This window comes from Hyposmocoma kahamanoa, unplaced genomic scaffold, assembly GCF_003589595.1.
Source record: "Hyposmocoma kahamanoa isolate Upper Pololo Valley unplaced genomic scaffold, ASM358959v1 240, whole genome shotgun sequence".
NCBI classification, from domain to species: domain Eukaryota; kingdom Metazoa; phylum Arthropoda; class Insecta; order Lepidoptera; family Cosmopterigidae; genus Hyposmocoma; species Hyposmocoma kahamanoa.
In genome coordinates, this window is record NW_020653757.1 from 2,183,410 (window position 1) to 2,206,090 (window position 22,681).

Here is a 22,681-nt window from a genome sequence, read left to right on the forward strand (position 1 = left end):
AACACACAACTTTTCACCTCACTATAGCGAGGGAAATGGTAGATGAAAAAAAAAAACAGTTGAACTATAAAACCTTTTTCAATGAAAAGAAAAAGTTTATCTGTGGATGCGTTCTGAGTTTACACCTCATCAATTTTTATTCTTGCTTGTACTTTTATTTTGTGTGACACTTAATCACATTATTATTGAAATTATTTTAGTTCTTCGACGAATTAAAATAATTTAATAAACAGAATTAGTTATCATTGACAATTTAATGTCAACAACAATAAGAATAAAAAATACTAACGGATTTATAATTACATAAATAAGTAATGTACGACAAATCGCTTAATTGAAAGTGCCATTATCTTTTTTTTTCATAGAAAGAACAAGTTAAGTGCACTACAGTCCATCGTCAAGTTCGCTAGCGTGGAAGAAACGCTTTTGCGCGCAGATTTCTAATGAGAAAGAAAGCCTTTCCGAGCGAGTGAGGTGAAAAATATATTCAATACTTTAAAATATATAAGCAACCGTCTCTACTGTACCGTGAGTTGCACACCGTGTTAACTAAATCTGGTATTTTTAATAAGCAGATATCGTCTGGGATCATGTTATGTTCCGTACATTTACCTGTTTGGTCCAAATCGGTCAAACGAGCCTTTAATAAATCAACTTTAACAAATGAGTCATCTTTACTCTGGTGTTAGATTTTTATACAGTCATTGGCAACGGAACAATGTCAATGAATGACTTAATCTTTTGTTGGATCTAATCACTTTTAATCTAGATTTGACTCCAGATATCAAGTGAAGGGACGAACAAGTCGTGCGCCTGGTTATAAGCGACACGCCTGTCCATAGCAGCCGCTGAGAGCTTTCCCATGTGCCTCTTCGCAATTACGTATTTCATTCGTTATTTGGAACAAATCATTCGTTTGTAGTCATCATTATAGATTCCATCGCCTCTAATACATAGTTTTAACAAATGCAACGATTGCAACATATAGTCGCGTTTCGAAGGCGGCGTGGGAAATCGCTTTGCAAAACAATTAAAATTTCTCTTTGCATTGTTTTCTTCGCTTTCCTTATCACTCGCGCTCGCCTTGTACTATTTTTTTACACTCGTTTGAATGTGTGAATACATGAGTTACTTGGTGAGTTGACTTGGAAGTAACGGATCGAACGAGAGGCACAAGGTTTGGCTTCTCACTGGAACAATGTATACATGAACAAGTAGCAATTTATAGGAAGAATACCATCAGCATTTGCCAGCCCAGGTGCAATTCCAGCAATAGTCCTGCGTAACTGTTCGTCTTTTTTTTTTTTTTTTTTTAATTTATTTATTATTCAAAAACATTACAATTAATTTAACCTATATGTAAGTCACCAAACTGCGCAGCAGTTTGTTGGTGACATGTGCACTCTACATATACATATACATATAATATTCTACCACAACTTCATCCACTCCTCCATACTTATACCTATTTATAGCTTAAACCTAAGAGAAAATTTTTTAGCTTACGCTTTAATAAATATTTGCCTAGTTTATTTTCATCCCTCAACCAGTCTATTTCATTAAAAATTTTGGGAACTAAAAAACGGGTACATCTTCTTCCGTATGAATTATTTGTATTAACCTGAACTAATTTACCTTGCCTTACACTTCTGGTCACATATTTATTGTGAAGTTTTACTTTAAAATTATTGCTATAATAATTTTCTAACACAATCATATGTTTAGTTTTATCTTCTATTGGCATGACTTTGCAGTAACGAAATAAATCATTGTAACCTGTATCCTTACATTTTTCTTTAATTTTGTCACATACTAGATGCTTCAATAGTCTAATTTGTATTTTTTTAATATCTTTTAGATAAGTGGCATATGTCTGACCATATATGCTTAATCCATAGCTAACCAAAGAGTCTGCCAGCGCATAATATACCATGTACATTGTTTTCTTGCTTAATACATATTTTAAATGAAAAAATCTACTTAGAATTCTATTTAACTTCATACATAGTTCACTTACATGCATCTTCCAATTAAAATTACGCTCAACAATTAAACCTAAATATTTAAAGTGCTCAACATATTCTAAATTACTACAATTACATCCTATTTTATTTTTATGTAAACATTCATAATTGTGTCCTACAATGGAAATCATATTAGAAGTAACTTTTTTTGCCTGCACATTGTAAGGTGAATGAATGTGCACACATTTAGTTTTTGCCATATTGATAATAATACCGTTATCGTGTGCCCATTTTGTAACATTCTCTAAATCGACTTGAATATTTTCCTGAATCTCTGACACATTCTTTGAGGCATAACATAAACACATGTCATCTGCATACATTAGTACATGGCACTTTTGGACAACATTTGCTACACTATTTACATGCATTATGTATCCAATTGGGCCGAATACAGATCCAGTCGGAACACCCAACTGAACCTTGGCCTCCTCACCAACCACACCATCAACAGAAACACGCAATGTTCTGTTAGATAAATAATTCTTGAAAAAGTTATTGGTGGGACCTCTAATACCACACTCATCCATCGCTTTAAGTAACACTTCATGGTCGAGGGTGTCAAAGGCTTTTTTATAGTCTATGAACAATGCAACTACTTGTTTACCACAATCTAAGTTTTCATTGATGAAATCTGAAAACTGTATTAGCGCGGTGCTAGTACTTCTATTTTTTCTAAAACCATGTTGTGAATTTGAAATTATATTATAACGTTCCAAAAACTTATTTATTTGTCCAACAACAATTTTTTCAACTATTTTATCTATAACTGACAAGATAGCTATAGGCCTATAGTTAGTGTATTCCATGTGGTTTCCCTGCTTAAATATAGGTCTAATTAAAGATTTCTTTAGGGTGTCCGGATAAGCACCCCGCTTGATACATAAGTTAATAAAAAGTGCTAGCACCGAACACATTTCTGGTCCTACATATTTAATGTCTTGTGCTCTTATTAGATCTATACCTGGGGCTTTTCGAGATTGCAAATTGTTTACAATTTTTTCTACATCATTTGCACTTACACTTTGGAATCTAAATGATTGGTTACTTTTAGTAATATAGCTATCTCTATTTAAAAATTTTATACTGCAAATATGTTTAATATCAGAAACCTCTTTAGTAAATGTTTGAGCAAAATTTGAGCAAATACTATACATACTTTCACTTTTTCCTAAATACTTTTTTATAATACTATCTACGTCTAGTTTATTTCTACCTAACCATGTATTGATGTGTGCCCAAATCTTTTTAGAATCTCCTTTACAATTAATTAACTGCAATCTTCTGTACTCATTCCTAGCAACATTTATGATTTTATTTACTTTATTACGATATTTTGTGTACTCTAATCGTTTATTCATATTTTTAGGTGACACTTTCCAGGCTTTAAATAGCTGATCTCTCTTACAAATCATAGAATAAATTTTATTGTTAATCCACGGCTGACTATTTCGCTTACAAACTACACTTACCGATTTTTTACACTCATCATAAATACTGCCAAATGTATGACACAGTGATTCGTACAATGAAAAAGGGCAAGTTAGAGTTAAAAAACTGCTCCAATCAACAGTATTAAGCTTATTTTTAACTAAATTATCACAAATAACTTGTTTCGTTTTGTTTACACTTGTTTTTACCAACACGTTTGTGCTGACAGCTGTCAACGAGATCCCCACAATATGATGGTCCGATAGTTTGCACTCCACTACATAGGCGGCGCTAGCAACAACACTCTTTCTCGCTCGCACCCACACATGGTCAATGCAGGATGTACGAAGCTGTCCCTCCACAATCTCTTCCCGCGTAATTTCCGAACTTGGTATCACACTAGACAGCCCGTGGTCGGACAAGGTGTTTTTGTAGAATGAATTGTCGTTCTTATGTTTATTATGCAAAAGATCCATATTCGTGTCGCCAATAATAACAACATCTTCGAATTGAGGAATTTTTTCTTTAAGTAATATGTTCAATTTGTCGGTGAACTGTCGTTTATTTTTATCGGGTGGTTTGTACAAACCTATTATATGCAGATATTTTCCATCTACTAATAATTTTATAATGATAAGTTCAACTGCCGATGATACTATTGTTTCCGATACTAAGTTTAAACTCTCTTTTACATACATAATAACCCCTCCTCCACTCTTAGTCTCTCTGGTGTTTGAGTGCATGGTATAGTTTTGCAAGCTGTAAAGACTTAAATCTTCTTTTTTAATATTTACCTCCGATAATATTATTATATCTACTTGATATTTCACTTCCTTAAGCAAGACCAGTAATTCATTAAAATGTTTTCGTATTGATCTTATATTCAAGTAAATAATATGTAACCCACTTGTTATTGTTCTTTTACTCCAGGTACTAATATTGTCATAGCGTGTATATTCGCATTCAACAGGTACCTTACTTGATGGATGGAATTTTAAACAATATTATCCACCCAGTATATCCGTGGCTATGGTGCCTTATTAATTACTTTTTAGCAACATTTTTATATCGTCTTGCGATCGAATCTTGTAGATCTTTTTTTCATTGCTATCTTTTCTCACCAGAATGTTACTATCTTGTACCCATATGTAGGTATATTTAGATTTAAGCTGGTCTTTGGCCTCCCACAATAACTGCCGCTTGAATTTTGGAAGATCATCGTTAATATAGATGCGCTTAGAACTGTCGTTCTTGTAAATCTGATCATTGGTAATAACGGTTTTACGTTTAGCAATCCATTCATTGCGTGTTTTCTTGTTCCTCATTGTTACAATCACTGGCTGCGGTTTATTTTTATCGTCGCTTTCTTTTCCTACCCTCACAGCATCCACAATATCATTGGGATTCAGGCTAAGCTGATGGGCTATATTTTTTACAACCTCTATGGTTATTTCACTTTTTCTTTTTTCTAAACCGAAGATTTCTACATTGCTTTCTTTTTCTCGCTGTTCTAGATCTTGAATTCTTTCTTCCAGTGCCTTGTTGCATTTTTCAAGGTATACGTTCTTTTGTTCCAATGAAGTAAATTTCTTTTCTGCCTTCTGCTTAAAATCCACCATTTCCTGATAATGTTCCGCGTAAAAATCAATAGCGTTCTTCATCTCCTCTAGGGTTTTCTCCACTTTATGGATTATTGCTAACTTCTTATTTACCTCAGACAATATGTTTTGTGCTGAAGTTTCATTAAGATCCACCTCAAGTTTGGATGATGGAATTGGCGAACTCACTTCACCCTTCTGACAGTTGTCACAAGTACCGTGTTTTTCAAATTTTTTTATATTTCGCACGCATTTTTTATGCCACACTGTCTCGCAGACTTTACACTTCAATGTATCATCCTTAGTTGTTGAGATAAATAGTTTACATTTATTACATTGTACCATCTTGAACTACAAACAGGTACAGCACGTAGGTAGAATGAAAAAAAAAAAAGTAGAAAGGCTGTTCACGTCCGTTCGCTGAGTGCGCGCGCGCAAGACTGAGTTGTCTCCTGTTCTCACATGCCTGTACCGCCTCACACTTGAGACTGGTGTTGTTCCCAGGTCGTGGAAGCTTGCAAACGTGCAACCTGTGCCAAAAAAGGAAAGCAGAGCTGACCCTGTTAATTATAGACCTATCTTATATGAGGTGCGCTGCGTCAGTCGGACATCTGATTTGCGTCTCTGTGAGGAACAGCAGCTGCGGTTTGTCAGTTTCAAGGTGGTAGCGGACCGAATCGAGATTTGAGTGCAGACCTCGGATGTTAGTGAGGTGCACTTTTAGTGGGAGGACGTGCAACCGCTGTGTATACTTTTTTCCATTTTTGTTTTGGAGAAGCGAATAGGCAGGAGGAAGGCAGTTGAACGAGGCACTGCGTCGTGTTCAACCAAGCAGACTCATACTGCCACACGAGGGTACAATCGGCTTGGAGACCGCGGGGTCGCCCGAACCCCCCCGGAGATGGCCACCTGGTCCTCCCTTCCGGTCGCCAACTGGCAAGGTGGAGCATTCCGGGATTTTTCGTTGGGTGGCGGGGCAGCCTTTCACGGGTGGCTTTCCCGCTACTTGGGCCCCCAACTTCCCATGGTCGGCCAGCGGTGCACCGTGGCTCGGATCCCGCTAGCCTCCAGATCTGAGTGCTCAGTGTGGCAGTACAAGCAGCTACAACTCGCCGTCAGACGCAATGCAACTGTTAAGACCCGACATCCTAATGGCAACTCCCGAACACGAATCGGAACACGGTAAAAACCATTTGGCGACTCGACTGCGTCTGGAGGGTGGTGACTAGCCACGGCCGAAGCCTACCACCAGTAGTTATTGCTCTTTGGTACCACCCAGGGGCACTTGTAGGGTCTCGAGGGTAAACCTACGGAAGCGAGCAACATCAACCTCCAAACGATCTACTGGGGATCTTCTTGTGTATGCCTGTCACATATGGAGCAAGGCTACAGAAAAGCAAGGCGAAGCACTTGCAATGTCTTTGGACATTTCTAATGCTTTTGACAGGGTCTAGCACGCAAGCCTATTAAGTAAGCTTCCCTCTTATGGGCTTCCCACTGACCTTTGCAATTGGATTTCGGATTTCTTGAGCGACCGTTCGATTCGAATGGTCTTAGAAGGCTGCTCTTCCGAACATATGGCGATTGATGCCGGAGTTCCTCAGGGTTCCGTACTGTCTGCAACTCTCTTTCTGCTGCATATCAATGATATATTATAATTCCAGGTACCTTTGCGTATGCTGATGACATCACAGTTGTAGATAGGTACTTGACCAATGCGGGCGCCAGTGGAGAGGAAATACAGTCTTGTCGAGAGTCCATGGTTAGCTGTTTGGATTTGACGCTCAAGGCAGTCTCTGATTGGGGCGATGCCAATCTGGTCAAATTTAACGCTACGAAAACGCAGGCGTGACTATTCTCCACAAAACGGAGCCCCTAACTAAACTGACTCCGACTTTTCGTGATATATCCATACTGATAGCCGACTGTCTCCTGCTAATTGGAATGGACCTGTCGTCTAATTTGAATTTCGGTAAATACATTGAATCCAAATGGGCAAAAATGCAGCAAAGAAGTTTGGCATCCGTTCCAGGATGTGGCGTTACTTTACACCAGGACAGTTGCTTCAGCTGTACCAAGCGCAAATTTGGTCATGCTTGGAGTACTGCTGCCACCTTTGGGATAGCTCTGCTACATACCGACTGGCCACTTTGGATTCAATTGACAACCGTGTCAAGAGGCTTATAGGTGACTCGGAATTAGTGGAGGCGAAGTTGCAGAGCCTTGAACACCGCCGTAAAGTTGCCTGCTTATCGGTATTTTATAGGACATATCCCGGAGAGTGTGCGATTGAATTACACGATTTAATTCCGGCTTCCCCTTTCCATCACCGGGGGACTAGGCGTAGGCTTGAGTTCCATCCCTATGTTGTGGATATTCCAAAGATTCGCACGAAGCGTTATGCTTCCACATTTATATGGCGAACGGCTATGGAGTGGAATTCCCTGCCTGCAGACTTGTTCCCTGAACGTTATAACTTGGGCCTTTACAAGGCGAGTGTGAATAGGCATTATTTAGGTGTGCATGCTCCATTGTCGACCTCATCGTCACTTTTCATCAGGTGAGATGGAGGTCAAATGCGCACTTATGTTTTATAAAAAAAGCTTTGGTATTTAAGTTATTAATGTATCTTATTTTTTTGTTTATACTCTAGAATAATTAGTTGCTACGAAAGTAAGTTATGCACCGCAGTCGTATCTTTTGTACTAAATTTCGGTTTATTTTGAACCCCATTTTTTTAGATTTAATGTTCTCTAAGGCATATAACACTTGTATGTTACTACGTGCGATTGTACTACATCAATGTAGTAATAATGACGTAGCTGTTATAATCCACAGTTGTCCTTGGACAATCAAGACAATCATAGGTACCCTTGTTATAATAAAGGCACATGTAACAAAAATAATACAAAGTACATGAAACGGATTATCTATATGTGAAATTTTATCTCTCTATTATTACATATTAGCTCTCTTATCGATTGATTTCGTTCATAAGATCCTTAAACGTCTCTTCTGAAAAGTTGTGATTTTGCAGATATATCTTTATTAAACCAATGGGCGAAATTTAATGGATTTTTAAATATTTTTTTATAATACCAAGAGACGGGACGAACAAGTCGTGCGCCTGGTGGTTAGCGACACGCCTGCCCAAAATAGTTGCAGTAACACTCAGAGGTCAGGAGGAGACATGAGTTGAGAAGTCCCATGTGCCTACAATTTCACCAGCAACCTTACTTACCCTTCAAAACCGGAATGCACTAATGCTCACATTACTGCTTGGCGGCATAAATAGGTAAGGTGGCAGTACTTCCCTGGACGAACTCTTTCACAAGGAAGTCTTCTGCTACTAAAGGTTTTATTTCGTAAGCAAGAAATATTTACATTGAGCAAGAAACAATGAATTTTGACTGTAGACATTTGTGCCCAAGTGGTTAAGGTTCCTTAATGTTCTCATTATTTATGGATAATTGGCGAAATACTGTTTGCACCGATTCGTATTATCGCCTCATTTTTAGAGGACAATAGGACAAAAGAGTGAGCCGTCTCGGTAACGCACGTGCCATCGGTATAGTGCAAACAACAACTTTAAACACTTTTACGCATTGGCACTTAATTCTAAGCTTGGTAATTTTTATGCGGAGCTGACTTCGTTGAATTAGTAAGAAAAGAGTCAGCTGGTGTTTTACGAAGCAGTTGCAGGTTTGAAAAAAACGGCCTCAAGAGTAAAAAACATTTAGCGCATCCATGACTCGTATGGACCAAGATCGTTAAATTCGCATAAGCTCTAAGTAAAAGAAGTGTTGATGGTTTTATTACTGTATTGTAATAGAAAGAATAAGCCATTCCAAGAGATAACTCGTCTGTGCAAATAATATTTCTTCAACTGTAATACGATGTGACATGTCAAATATCTTAAATTAATTAAATAAAATGGCGTAATAAAATGCGGTCAGTACAAACATTTATAGTACGTAATTAATACGCCTTGGTATGGACTGAACCAACTATCTGGCTACACTGTCCTTTTAACGAAACCATTAGCTGCCACCGTGCAGGGCAGTGCGTCGGTCTTGCCTGGTGGCTCGGTGTGACTCACGGTCCCATTATCATAATCACCGTCCCGGTTTCCTCATTCTGCGTAGTTTATAGTTACATTTAAATCATACCACTACATTTGTATACAATATATTGGTGTATAGTTAACCTAAAAAGTTTCTGATTTTGTTTAATGTAGGTAGGTACTATAAAATATACTATACTATGTTCGAATTTTTGAATGACAAATCCTTAACTTTATTGTCTAATTGTAATTACCTATCAATACAAGGGACGAACACTAAGAAAAAATCCTTCCGTACCAGACTGTTATGCTGGAAGACGCTGGATGGAATCCAGCCAGATCGAAGGAATTTTTCTTAGTGCTTGGTCTTTCTATTGATAATTATAACAAACTAGTAGAGTAATTCCTCAAAAAACAATTTAATATCATGTAATAATTAAAATTGTATATTTTGTTGTTTTCGGGCAATAAATGAATATTTTTTCGTATTTACATTATAATTAGCGTAAATCTATTGGCAAGTCACGGTCCTAATAACGCAAGTTATAAATACTACGAATCGCCCTTTTTGTAATAATGATAATAATGCACACTATCAACATAGGCCCGCACTAGGGAAACCCTGTGTCGCGGGTGCCATGGACACACACATAGACGACCACAAATTACGCCCAAACTCACGAGAGAAATAAATGTAGGCCATACAATTATTTCTTCCGACGCGGGAATCGAATCTGGGACCTCTGCGTGGCAGTCCGGCATGGTAACCGTTCGTCCACGGAGACAGTTAGTTATATTTGTATTATAACTGAAAATATGTGCCCTGACAAATGGGCAAAAAAATAACCACATGGACAAAACCTCAAAATAAGAGGACCAGAGGTCGACCAAAAGAGAGATGCGACAGATGAAATAAACAAAGTAGCTGGCAAAGACTGGATGAGCAAGGCGACAAGTAGGAAACTGATCTTAATAACAATTTATTATTCTTATTTATAATTCAATTTCTATTCCATTATTATATTTTTAATTTAATTATAGAATTTTCTATTAATATGTGTGCGTTATTAAAAGTAATAAATGTATGGTTTGTTGAAGCAGCAGTATTCAGGTTCAATTACTCGTCGAGCAGAGCGACTGCGTCAACCCGTTTTTGTAATAGCACAGCGGCAGCGCTGAAAATACAAAACGCATCCCAACATTACTCATGGTTATCTCTCAATTCTACACAAAGAGATTAGAATAATTCATTACTAAAAAACAAATGAGAGGAGACAAGTGGGGCGAAGCCTCCCTTATTTTTGGCAACAATCCCCCAAGGAAAGGGGGTTTAAATTATGATCGTTTTATTACCGAAAACACTCTGAAACTTTGTTAAAAGAATAACAAACATTAAAAAGTTTAGAGAAGTGTTTCTTTGACAATTGTTTTTGTGACGAATTCGCGACTCATCTCATTATATCAAAAAAGTTTGACTAACCAGCAATTGTATTATTTTGTCATAATTGTTGCGTTACGGAATATGAAATACCTAAATTATTGTAATCTCAGTGGAGTTATTCTAATGTAGTGGCCACTACATCATTAAACCAACTAAATATATAGAGTGTTATCGTTAAGTGTGCCCAGGCACTACTGGGACCTTATTTCGTAAATATAAGGGATCAAAAAGCTTACATTGATATCGAAAGTACGTGACCTAATGAGTAAAAGGTTAAGCGCTTCCACACATTTAGTATGACACTCGTAAAGAGCCTTTAGTTTCGAACAACGGCTTCGAGTACCAAATTTTGTACTTACTTAAAAATAAACATCACTTCGTTTTCATTCAATTACAAGATAGTTTTGTTTAGTATCTGTAAACTTATTGTTATCTCTTAAATTAGGTCAGCATCTCTACCAATGTCATATTAAATGTATGGGAGCATTTAACGACAAAATTTTTGGTAATTTTTAATTTTGTTTGTAAAAAGCTATTGATGTCGTCTTACTCATTAGGCAATGTACTTTCGATATCAGTTTATTTATGTATATGTATATATATATATATATAGTATATTTTTATTTAAAACCTTAAATGAAAATACAATACTATATATATTTGGTATCTCTTATATTTATGGAATAATCGTTAGGATACACTTAACGATTACACCCTGTATATATGCCTCAAAATCTCTCTTACAATCGAAGTCAAAAGTCAAGAGCACATCCTTGACACTTTGGACCGTTCTTATCGTAAACGGCATAGAGTTGAGTTTAAATCTCAAGTGTCAGTACATAAAGGTTGGATATAAATTAATTGACGTTCTTAACGGAATTATGAAGGTCCTTACAAATGTTTAAGGGCCTTTTTGCACCTTACTAATTCCCTGTTTCCTCTCGTCCTCAACAATCAATAAGTACAGTTAGACAGTATGTACGCTTGTGCGTACGTAGCAATCGTTACAGCTGTTGTTCCTTGTTAGTTCTGTAACACATTAGTACGACGTTCGGACAGAAATTCGTTATTATAGAAATATATTTCGGCAGAAAAAAGTTAAAAAATTATAAAAGAATGTTTTACATTTCTCTAAAAACCCGTGTCATTCGCTTTATCACGTGATTTCGTATAATTACGTAGTTTTTGATATTGTGAACTAGAACAAGGGAGTACAAGCCATTGCTTCCAGAAGCCAAATATAGAGAGAGCATTACGCATTGCAAGTTGTGCTGCAGGGCACTATTTCCTATGAGGTCACTTGGGAACGAGACTAACCAAATCGACCATTGGAATCGAAATACCGAAGCATTACTCAAATCGACCATACTATTCGGTTTACGAACAATTTTGACGTAGTTTCAGTTTATTGAACAGTTTATTGTTAATGTAACTAATCAATACAACCTTGCCTCATGAGTCTACTTCCGTCTTCAGAAATCTAAAGTCCCGTGGAACACGTACGAAATGTAAGAAAGTTTGGGGTCTTAGCAAAAGGGCTACGCAATTGTATCGCTGCAAGACTCGTGATTCAATACATATCGCGAGGAGAATGTGCTCCTTCCCGTAATGTTGTTTATGTGTAACGTCTATGAAGTTTTGGATATTAATTGAGGAATGTAATAAATGTGCTGCAGAGTAAAGGCTAAAAATTAAGATAGCTAAAAATAGCTCAAGCTACTGCCTTGATGACGTAAGCAGCAATTAATTAATATCATCTAAAGTCTGCAATTGTCTCAGAAAACGACACTATACTCGTCTTCACTCAATAGGAATCTCCTTTGACGAGAAAATGTTGGCTATATTTACGGTTAAAAATAATTTTAATAGTAGAAAGTTAATCCGGTATATGGAGATTTGTTGACTGATCAATTTTTTAATAACTGTCTGTTATGACTTAGCTAACTGTTACACGACTGCCGCTTATCGAACAATATCAGAAACACAGTAGACTCTTGTAAGACATATTATGTCATACAAGTTATTAATTGAGATAAGATCCCTTATCTGTCATCTTCACAAGGTCACGGTTCCATGATAGGGAAATCTGTATGCGTCAACTCAAATATTTGATGCATGATTCGTGGCAAATTTACATTTGTTGTCTTTTAAATAATTCTGCGAAACAACAGTTAAGTAATTTATTCATAACTAACAGCAAAAACAAGGTTGTTTATTCTACACAGACAACGATGACTTTGCTATCAAAAAAGTTGTCTTATTTACTTTACTCTAAAGTTTAGTTAGTTGTAAAAATAAATTATACAAAAAAACCCTATTCTAACGTTTTTCTTTGCATTTAATTTTAGAGTTCGTGAGTAAATGTATTGGTGAATTATAAATTGGCAATGGCAATACTAAATTTGTAGTTAAGATCTTTGGTAGAATACGTTTGATTTCAAGAAATGAGCAGATATTTCTGAGAAATGGCGGTCGTAGCGTGAGTCAGAACAGGTACATGAGTCATTTTGATATCACGCCGTATATGGTTCTCATTCCTGGTTCACAGTTAGGCTACGTAACGCAAGTGAATGTATAGGAAAATACACACATATTTTTGTTAAAACGTACCGCTTAACAGTTATTTCCATGGAAGGTTGAAAGAGCATGCGTTGAAGGTTTCCAACTAAGCACCGAGACTAGTGATCTGCCGAAGGTGTTCAATATATAAGCCTTAGTCCATTGTGTGGATACGACATAATAACATAAAATTATAATAATAATATGTCAAATATCCACATTATTTATATCCAGATTTCAATATAGAAAAGTTCGTTTACTAAATTGGTCCTATCGGGAATCGAGTCTGGTACCTCCTCATCCAGCGCCCACAGTGCAAACCATTGGATCACTGAGATGGTCAAAAAAAGTAGCTGAGTTTAACGTTTTAAAACTAACTCATCAGTTTTTACAAGTTATACCTGTTTATCTGTTTATGTGCGTGCGTTTGTGCGCGTTAGTGTACACAACGGCTGATTCCATTTGGTTGCGGTTCTCAATGATGTATCAACACGAGCTTGGAATCATATTTTGTGTTTGTTTCATTTGAATGAGTTGACAAATAAAAAAATATGGCAACGTTAAAGCGCGCCCGCTGCGCGCCGGCCCTCCTCGCGACGCGCGCGAGGCGGAACGAAGTGCGGCGCTGATCAAACCCTTGGATATACGAGTACCTGGAAATAATGTCCTATAAAATATTAGTCATCAGTGATCTACAAAAAAGTCAGCAATACAATACTACCTAGTTTTATATTTAAGCTGTGATAACTTTTTTGTAACAAAAATAAATTGAAAAATAACAGTTCTTGTAAAGAAGTTTATTATTTTATCTTTGTTGTTTTCCGATGTTCCCAACCGCGTACACACCTACACGTTGTCTAACAAAATGAGCCCAATTGAAAATGTGACGTGACGGAAAACCCTATTATATATTATATAAAAAACAAACACAAGAATATGTCCATACTCACGTATCCTAAAGCCCTGCTCGCTAATACGAGGAAAATTATTTAATTCATGGCTTGATTCATAGGAAACCACAGGAAGTAATTTATAAAAGCTGAACTGAGCATTTGATTTGTCATTCCTTGCTGAACTTACGGACAAGACGAAGCTCGAAGTGCTTAATTGTTATGTTTTAATTCTAATTATTTGAGTGAGAAAGAACATACAGAGTGTTTGCAAGAAGAAAATAAACAAGCAATGTTGTAATTAAGTTGCCATTAAGAGTGTTCAAGAGTGGTTGCTTACTGAAAGAAAACTTGAAGTGAAGAGAGAGGCTATCATCAAATATTGGAGAGAAAAAAAGAAGGCGAATAAAAAATGGCGAGTTCGTGTCTAAAAGGAGCGTTTTGTTTGGTGAACGTGCTGTACACCATCACGGCTCTAATAACAGCGGCCGGAGCCGTATTCTTTTGTCTAGCAGTCAAGGAAATTACCGACTTAAGAAACTACGAGAAATATCAATTAGATACCACTGTTTATTGGCCACAGCTTTTGCCCTACATCTTCATTGCTGTTGGTGCCCTGGTGCTTTTCGTCATGTGCTGCGGCTGTTGCGGCGTCGGATTCGAAAACAAAGAGTTGCTTATCACGTACAACATATTTATAACTATAGTCATATTAATATTGTCCGCTGCGGGAGCTGTGACTGTTGCAGTGGCCATTCAAGAGAGCAAAGAATTCACGAATGAGACCATACATGACGTTTTTAAACAAGCCCAATTGCGAGTTGACGTAGCTCAGAAGTTTGGTGAATTCGAACAAGCCCTGCACTGCTGTGGAGCCGATGGCGTTAGAAATTACCAGCGCATACCATTGTCATGCTGCGATAGCAAAGATGACATCACCTGCAACGATATTATGAACCAAAGAAAGGGATGCATCGAAGTCGCTAACCATTGGATCAAGTGGATATTCATAATTGGCACAACGGCGTCGGGCGTCACGGCGTTTTTGTGTGTCATTAGTTTGGTACTGGCTATTTCAATTTTAAGAAGTATGAGAATGAAAGTTGTAATATAAGTTAATATTTTATATAGGTTCTATTAGATTTTATCCTGATACTCAGAGGAGGTTCCTAGCTCTTGAACTTTTATGTGCTTGGAGCACATATAACTAAGGATTTTTTTTCCAAATTTACTATTTACTGCGAGCAATGTATAGATTGCACGAAATAGTAAATTGTTGTTAAAAATATGGTGTGAAATTTGTACAATATATTTAATAGTTGCCTTTACTCGTTGGTCTATAAAGGGAAGTAATGTTTTGCTCCCTCAGCACTGACGAACGGCTATGAACCTTTGTGATATAAAATGTAATGTACTAGTATCTAAGTCAGTTGTTGTAGCTATACATATTAGTAACAAAATGCAAAAGACGGGCGAATAAATAAGGCTGGTGTAACGTGTACCTGTCTCATCGGTAAGCTTGTAGATCTTATGTGGTACGTGTCGCAAGTTCGCGTTGAGCCGTCGCCGCCGTCGGTCTTAATTTGCATCTTCCGCTGTAGTTAGTGACGTAATTCAGTAGCCCCACTTACATGACGAATTTAACAATGTTTATAATATGAATGACGATGAGACTACTGCGGTTAGGACTTTGCGCAATTGTTATTTGTACTTCGTTATTTGTTTTTTACGGTTATCCGTTATGTCGATGTTTCGTTGCCGCATACTGGTTAGAAATTCTATTCAACGAATTGTCTATTACTTACTTTACAATGATACGAAAACTGTTTCATTAATTAACTAAGGGTTTTCGGTTCTAATACTCACTTGAATTGATTTCAAGGAGATCCTCAAAACGTTGCAGTGCAACTGTTTAAAGTAGGTAATTTATTTAACTATAAGTTAGGTAGGCGATATATTTGTCGATGTTACTCCATTATTTAGCAATTTTAAGTTTATTATTAAGGAATCCTTTAGTGCATTTATTTGGCCAAATAATATATACGTTACGAAAATTCTTTTATTTCTTTCTTTACTCCGTGTACGGTGTTGGTCAAAATAACAAAAATATTTAATATTCGCGCACCGAGTGTAAGTATTTCCTACGTTTTAAGTAAAAGGGTGCCTTAAAAGGGTGCTTTAAAAGTTGAAAGGTGATCGGCGACTAGTCCAATAAAAATGAAAATAAATGAATACATAATGTGATATAACGAAATGTTGACGCCGAGGATCTTGACATGTCAATGACGTTGACATTTTTTATAGTTATCGGAAATAATAAAATGCTCAGATAATATATTCCACCTACGCCTACCTAATTGCTTATCGAAGCAATTATGGAGATGAGGCATCTCTTAAATGAATATTGTCATATTGTCGTTTTTCAGGTTTCACAGAATTGCTAAATTGTTATTCGGTTATTTACTCGGGTAAGAATCAGTGATGACCTGATTTTGAACAAAATAAATAATTTGATAATTTTACGTAAATGTTTTCTTATTACACATAACCGGGGCTCCATCGGGGCCGGGGGAAGGTGCGGCAGATGTACAAGGAATACAATTCATGCGAATTATATAGAGTGACCGCAGTGGAGATGAAGTAAAGTATGATGAATAACTATATTAAATTTCCACAAAGGTATTTCTTAAGTTTATATTAAGTAAATAATTTTAAGAACGTCCGAAGTTAGGTACGTTGGGCCGAAAAAAGTCTCATAATTATAATTAAAATGACGAGTTTTGCATCGGTCACGTCGCAATGCACGGGGCGCGCGTTCCGGGGTGCGCGAATGCAAGTGCATTGACCTGACGATTTAGGTATGTGTGTTATGTGCAAATCTGGATACATAACATGCGTCTGCGGGGAGACTCCTTTCGTGCACTCCACTGAGGTGCTAACAATAAAAAGTCGCGTTAATACAGCACACTCATACTCGCAGTATGTCACGCAGCCAACGAAGTATATTTGCTATCATATGTAGGTATTATGAGTGGAGCATTGTGTGGTAATTAGACCATTGTAACGATTTCCTGTGCTCGCCCATGGCTCATCTGCACTCATGAGACGTCTAGTACTTCCCTTTAGGGCTTCAAGTTTACTCAGAACTTTCTGGAAAATTCTGAAGGATGTCTAGAATTTATAATAGAAGTAACAACTTAATAACAAAACAATTAATTTATTATACCTTGCCTATCCACTGTAGGGCTCCGGTCTTTTAGGATACAATTTAACCACTGTCCTTGGGGTATGTCCCCAACCCACACGCGTTCCGAGGGTTGCGAACCCTTTTTTTACAGTACTAAGTGACGGGAGGAACTTGTTCTAACGACTTGTCGTTTGCTTGGTGGTAAACGACACGTCTGCTCATAACAGTTGCTGTGCCACTCAGAACTTGTACTGTAACTCTTCCAGCACCCTTACCCTTCGAAATCGGAATGCAGCAACGTGAACACTACTGCTTGGCATGGCGGCAGAAATAGGTGAGGTGGCAGCACTTTCCTCGACAAACTCTTCCACAAGGAGCTCTACAGCAACTACTCCTTCAACATGCAGGTTTGTACAAGATGTTTTCTTGCGCGGTGTTGCAACTAAATGTTTACAAAAATTTCACTTGGAAATTAAAATGTACATGTGCCAGAGATTCGACCCTCGAACCTCGCAATTGAAAAACTACCGTTCTCTCAATGGGCCATCATTGTTTTTTATACAATGTAAATATTGAACACAAAGAAAGAATTGCTCTGCCAATCTAATGGATTCGTCTATGTGTTTGTTACAGATCTTCGTGTAGGGTTCTTTGAACTTTGTAGCGCCGTAAGCATTATTCATTGAATTGGCTTCATTTCAGTAATGCAGCGAAAGTTATGAGAATCCAAATTTAATATTCTTATCTAGTTGGTATATGTATATTGTTTGGTATAGCTTATAGTATCCATCTATAAACCATTTGTCATCGACGTCATTATCAGATGTTGTTCGTCAAACTTTGAACACTGTTAGATTTCCGCATTCGCTGGCATCCGACTGTCTTCCGGATGACATCCGCTGAGCGTGCCGTTGATCTGCTCAATTAGGGCTCCCTGGTCTCGATCATCGCAGCGTGATCGCCTGTCTCATCGCTTCGCAGATGACCCACGGCAACTTCAATTGGACAAGACTCCTGTAAGGAGATTCTGACTGAAGTCTATCATACGGTGGGTAGAAAACTTTAATTTCATCGTGATATTTTGTGTGATATTTTTATCGTCGAAGCTGCTTCCCAGAAAGATATTATAAGCAAAATCTATCAACCGAATGTTTGAATACCAGGTCTGATTGGTTCAAAAACTTTCGTGATTGGCTGCGAACCGTGTCTCCAAACTTCAGCCAAGAGATCGCATTCAAAACTCACTTGACGAATGAAGGGATGCTTACATGCTGCCCGGAACAGTGCTTTTATGCTTAACCAAGTTAAGAAGTTTGTGGCTCAATCAAAAAGTGATTCGAAAACTCTTGGAAGTAGAGTATAGGAATATTTTATTGTAAAACACTTAAAGGTACTAGAGTACGACTTTCAAATTATTGTTTTACTTTCCTACCACTTAGAATAATAACGCATATATTAAACGTAAGTATTGGGATACATTTTTGATTGAAAATGAAATAATCCCGTAATAATAATTTCAATAAACCACAGACGGATAAGCGGTTTTGCACATTAATATTTTTTGCAAAAACTGTGTCACAACTAAACGTGTACAAGGAAGTTTACATTGGTCATGAAACCATTACAAGTGTTATAATCAAAATAAATATTTGTACAAGATATATTGGACAAGTGCGAAGAATTCTGCATCACTTTAATGGATTATTATTGTTGAGCAATTTTAATCAACAAAGGTTTTTGACTAATATATAAACAAAAGAAGAGTATATATATAAGTTACCCTACCTGTAACAATTTTAAGTAAATTAACTTATGATTTAGTGTCCCTTGAAAGTTACGTGTCAATGTGTATTTAAAATAGAATTTAATCTTGAATCATATGTGTAGTGAAAGAAATGCAAATGGCCACGAATTTCGATCGCGTGATATTAGCACATTGTGTACTCCCTGTAGGCTGCTACTCATGCAGGATACTGAGGGAAAATGTAGACAGTTGCTAGAAATGAAATGCGTTTCACTTTTTAGGGGAGACCAGAAACGATTGGATGGTGGCATTGTATGAGCTGGAAATAAACCGTGCTGGCTTTGCGCTTTCATTGTTTTGTTTCCACCATTTCCAAAAGATTCTTTCGTAGATTGAACTATTGGCTTGTGACTTTTGTACATATTGTATTAAGTTAATTATATGTCACGGTTAATCGTAACCTGTGACGCATATTAAAGCAACAATTTGAACACCTACTAATTTGTCAATAAAGTAACGATTAAACGCAAAATAGTCATGATGTTGACTCAGAGCGAAGGAAAACCACCGCAGCGCGACCGCAAATTACGATACGTGAACACGGTGTAAGACTTAACACAACAATATTCATTCATAGTTTTCTACTTTACTCTATTTCTTGTATTTCTGGCGCACCTTACGCCGTCGGGTGCCAAATACATTCACCACGATGGCAACCATTATAATGTATGGCATCGACACGATAAGAAGAAGAAGATGACTGAGACCCATGGTTGTACAATGTACATACTGCCTCTGAAACTTTTCTTAGCATTTTGTACATAATCTATTGAAAAAATTGAATATGGTTTCCTATTAACTTGGGGTATATCCTTTTTACCCGCTGACGTGTCCATGTCCACTTCTTTTGGGAACCTGAGTACGTCAACCTGGAGGTGAGAAGAGGTTTAGCATTGGTCTCGTACCGTACAGTACATACTCAGAATATTTCGCGGTCAAATTTCTACTCGATTTGTTTTAGCGGGCTGAGTTTATGCATACTTTATAGCCATGTGGAGCGATGGCGGCAGCCGCGTCTATTCCGAATAAAATAACTTCCAATATAAAGCACAGAACATCGTTTATTGAATATATTTGTTTGCATTTGGAGTTAACGAATTCCAAAGGGTTACATTATTTTATTGTGTCGTGTTTGTATGAAGTCAATTATTAAGAAGATTTAGTGATAATGATATACATATATGTAGTTTTAAGTTGGAATTTACTGCATTACCGCATTAGGTCACCCCGCAATGATAGTGGTAAGGTTTAACATAAATAAATAAGCTTACAAAATGGTTTTAATTGAACGTATTTGAATTTATTCAGCGGAAACTTGATTTTGCATCCGCTTGCTTATTTGAGGTACACTCTGAAACCGCTTAACCAATTTTAAAATGTCTTTCCCAGTTACATAAAGTTCATTTTTAAACAACTTGCAATAAAAGAGAGGGAGTTTAATTTCCAACAAATAACCACTGTCGACGACCGTTTACGATTGTTTGTTTCAAGCTTAAAAACGTAAACAAACGCAGTTACAAGTATTTGCATCAGTGGAGCACGTGAGTGACCTTAGTGCCAATTGAAGAACGGGCGAGTACACCAGCAATTAGTTACAATTATCAAATCGCCTCGATTACCGATGAGTTAACGCTATCGATTACGTGCAATGTTTCTGTGCAATTACAGACTACGTGCTTTATAGATTTAAGTGATTCCTACACATAGGCGAAGAATATACACGCCATCGTCCGTAGCAGATCGGTTAGCATGCAGTTTTCGTTCAAGCAAAGTTTTTATGTTCTGTTGTGTGTAAAAACGACGGCATTCCGACATCGCAGCTTTTAAAAATATACAGCATTCCGTTGGGTCATTCGTAAATGTATACATATATGTTTGTGTACTATGTGCATTGCAGACTAGGTACTGAATAAAAACCCACATGTGTGTCCAAGCCAACTGTATTGGTTTTAGAGGTTCCAGGTTTCGATTAGAGGTTTCGGAAACCTGGTGATTGATCTGGTTGGTAGTTTACATTTTAAAAATAACATAAATTCATAAGACATTTTAATTAATAACACTACTGCAATACAAACTTCCGATTGGTTAAAGTGACCTTGGTCCATTTTTACTGGACTACTTAACAGCCCGTTAAGTTTCGTTCACGGTAGAGTAAGCATAGTGAACAGGCGTTGCTTCACTTTCCATTGTTATAACAAGATTAACTATTTCTAAACTATTTGTTATCAAAGCAGTGAGAGCCTTGTTGAAAAATTGTTTACTTTCCAATAGAAGATTCTAGTACAGATTTTCTGAATCACAAACATTTTGGTATATTAATTATAAAAGATTAATTTGGAATAGAACATGCTTGTTAGAGAGGTTTCAAAATCACCCCGCAAAGTGCCAGCGTATGGGACCCTACGAGAGACCCGTGCACCGCACCCAAGTCTAAGGGTAAATGCATGCTATAAAAATATGAATTCAAGGACTTAGATATTTTAGTAAAAAGGATAATATACATATATTTTCTTTGTTTTTATGACACCAAGTGACGGGACGTACAAGTGGTGGGCCTCTAAGGTGGTCAGCGACACGCCTGTTCATCGCAGTCGCAGTTGCATTGCCACTCGGGGCTTTCAATCGCAATTATCTGAGGGAGACATAAGTGCTCAAGTCCCGTGTACCGTTAATTTCACCAGCACTCTTAGCCTTCAAAACTGCCGGCAGAAATAGGTCAGGTGGCGGTACTTTTGTGGACGAACTTTTTCACACACTTTTTTGTACTGCTAACTATACTGTGTATATTTTTGTTAACGTCAGGAAGCCCTTTAAGGTCCAGTGAGTCAATTGTACGTACCGTAAAATGAATTCGATAAACCGTGATTCAGACGTGGTTGTTTCCTCGAATAGCGCTGACTCATCTAACAAACACCATGAATGAGATACGAATAATAATTTCAACATGACCTTACGATTTTTTATGTCCCCAGTCGTCGAACCTGAAACCTTGAAGTTACTTAATTTACACTTGTGTCACTGATCAAACAGAAGGCATTTTTTCAAACGTTAAATGTTTGTTCTTGGAAAAAGAACGACACAAAATAAATGTTATTTCACAAACTTTTGTAGTCATTTTTATTTATCACTTTTAAACCACTAGTCATTGTCTGATTAATCATACGGCGACATATAAAAACTTGATATTTGAAATTAGAAGAAGGCACATAAGGAACCTTTCATATAAAGAAATATTAACCATTATTGACATGCTTGAAAGGAGATTGAGCTGCAGTTAAACTTCAATCGCGATATAGGGAAGCCAGCACCTATCTCCTTTATTCAGATATCTCATAGACATAAAGATGTAGGAATTCTTATTCATTATTATCAGTCCAGTCGTTTTTAACTGACTTCAAAAAAGAGGTTCCCTTGTACTCTCTGCTCTTCTGGAAGTAACCATGTGATTTGTTGCAGTTTTCTCATTGCCATATAGTCCTCTGTCGTAGCAGCTTTTCTTTTTCTAGCTTTTATTCAATTTTTGGTTGCAAACTCAAGTAGCTTGCGACTCTATACTCCGTCGTCACACATGACCTGCGTATTTCTACCTTCTTTGTAAGATCGGTCACTTTAGTCTTATACATTGAGGGTCTTTATTAATGATTGGGAATGTCAAGAGGGGGCGGGAGGTTTGTTTGTAAACTT

The 22,681-nt window shown here is 37.1% G+C and overlaps 1 protein-coding gene across 1 annotated transcript; it reads left to right on the top strand.

The window, feature by feature from the left end:
- Positions 1 to 14,395: 14,395 nt before the first annotated feature.
- Positions 14,396 to 16,147, top strand: LOC113228790 (CD63 antigen-like). The gene has a single exon (XM_026462174.1). It carries the CDS (start codon positions 14,419 to 14,421, stop codon positions 15,118 to 15,120), a length of 702 nt encoding a protein of 233 aa, XP_026317959.1. The 5' UTR covers positions 14,396 to 14,418; the 3' UTR covers positions 15,121 to 16,147.
- The last annotated feature ends 6,534 nt before the right edge of the window (positions 16,148 to 22,681 follow it).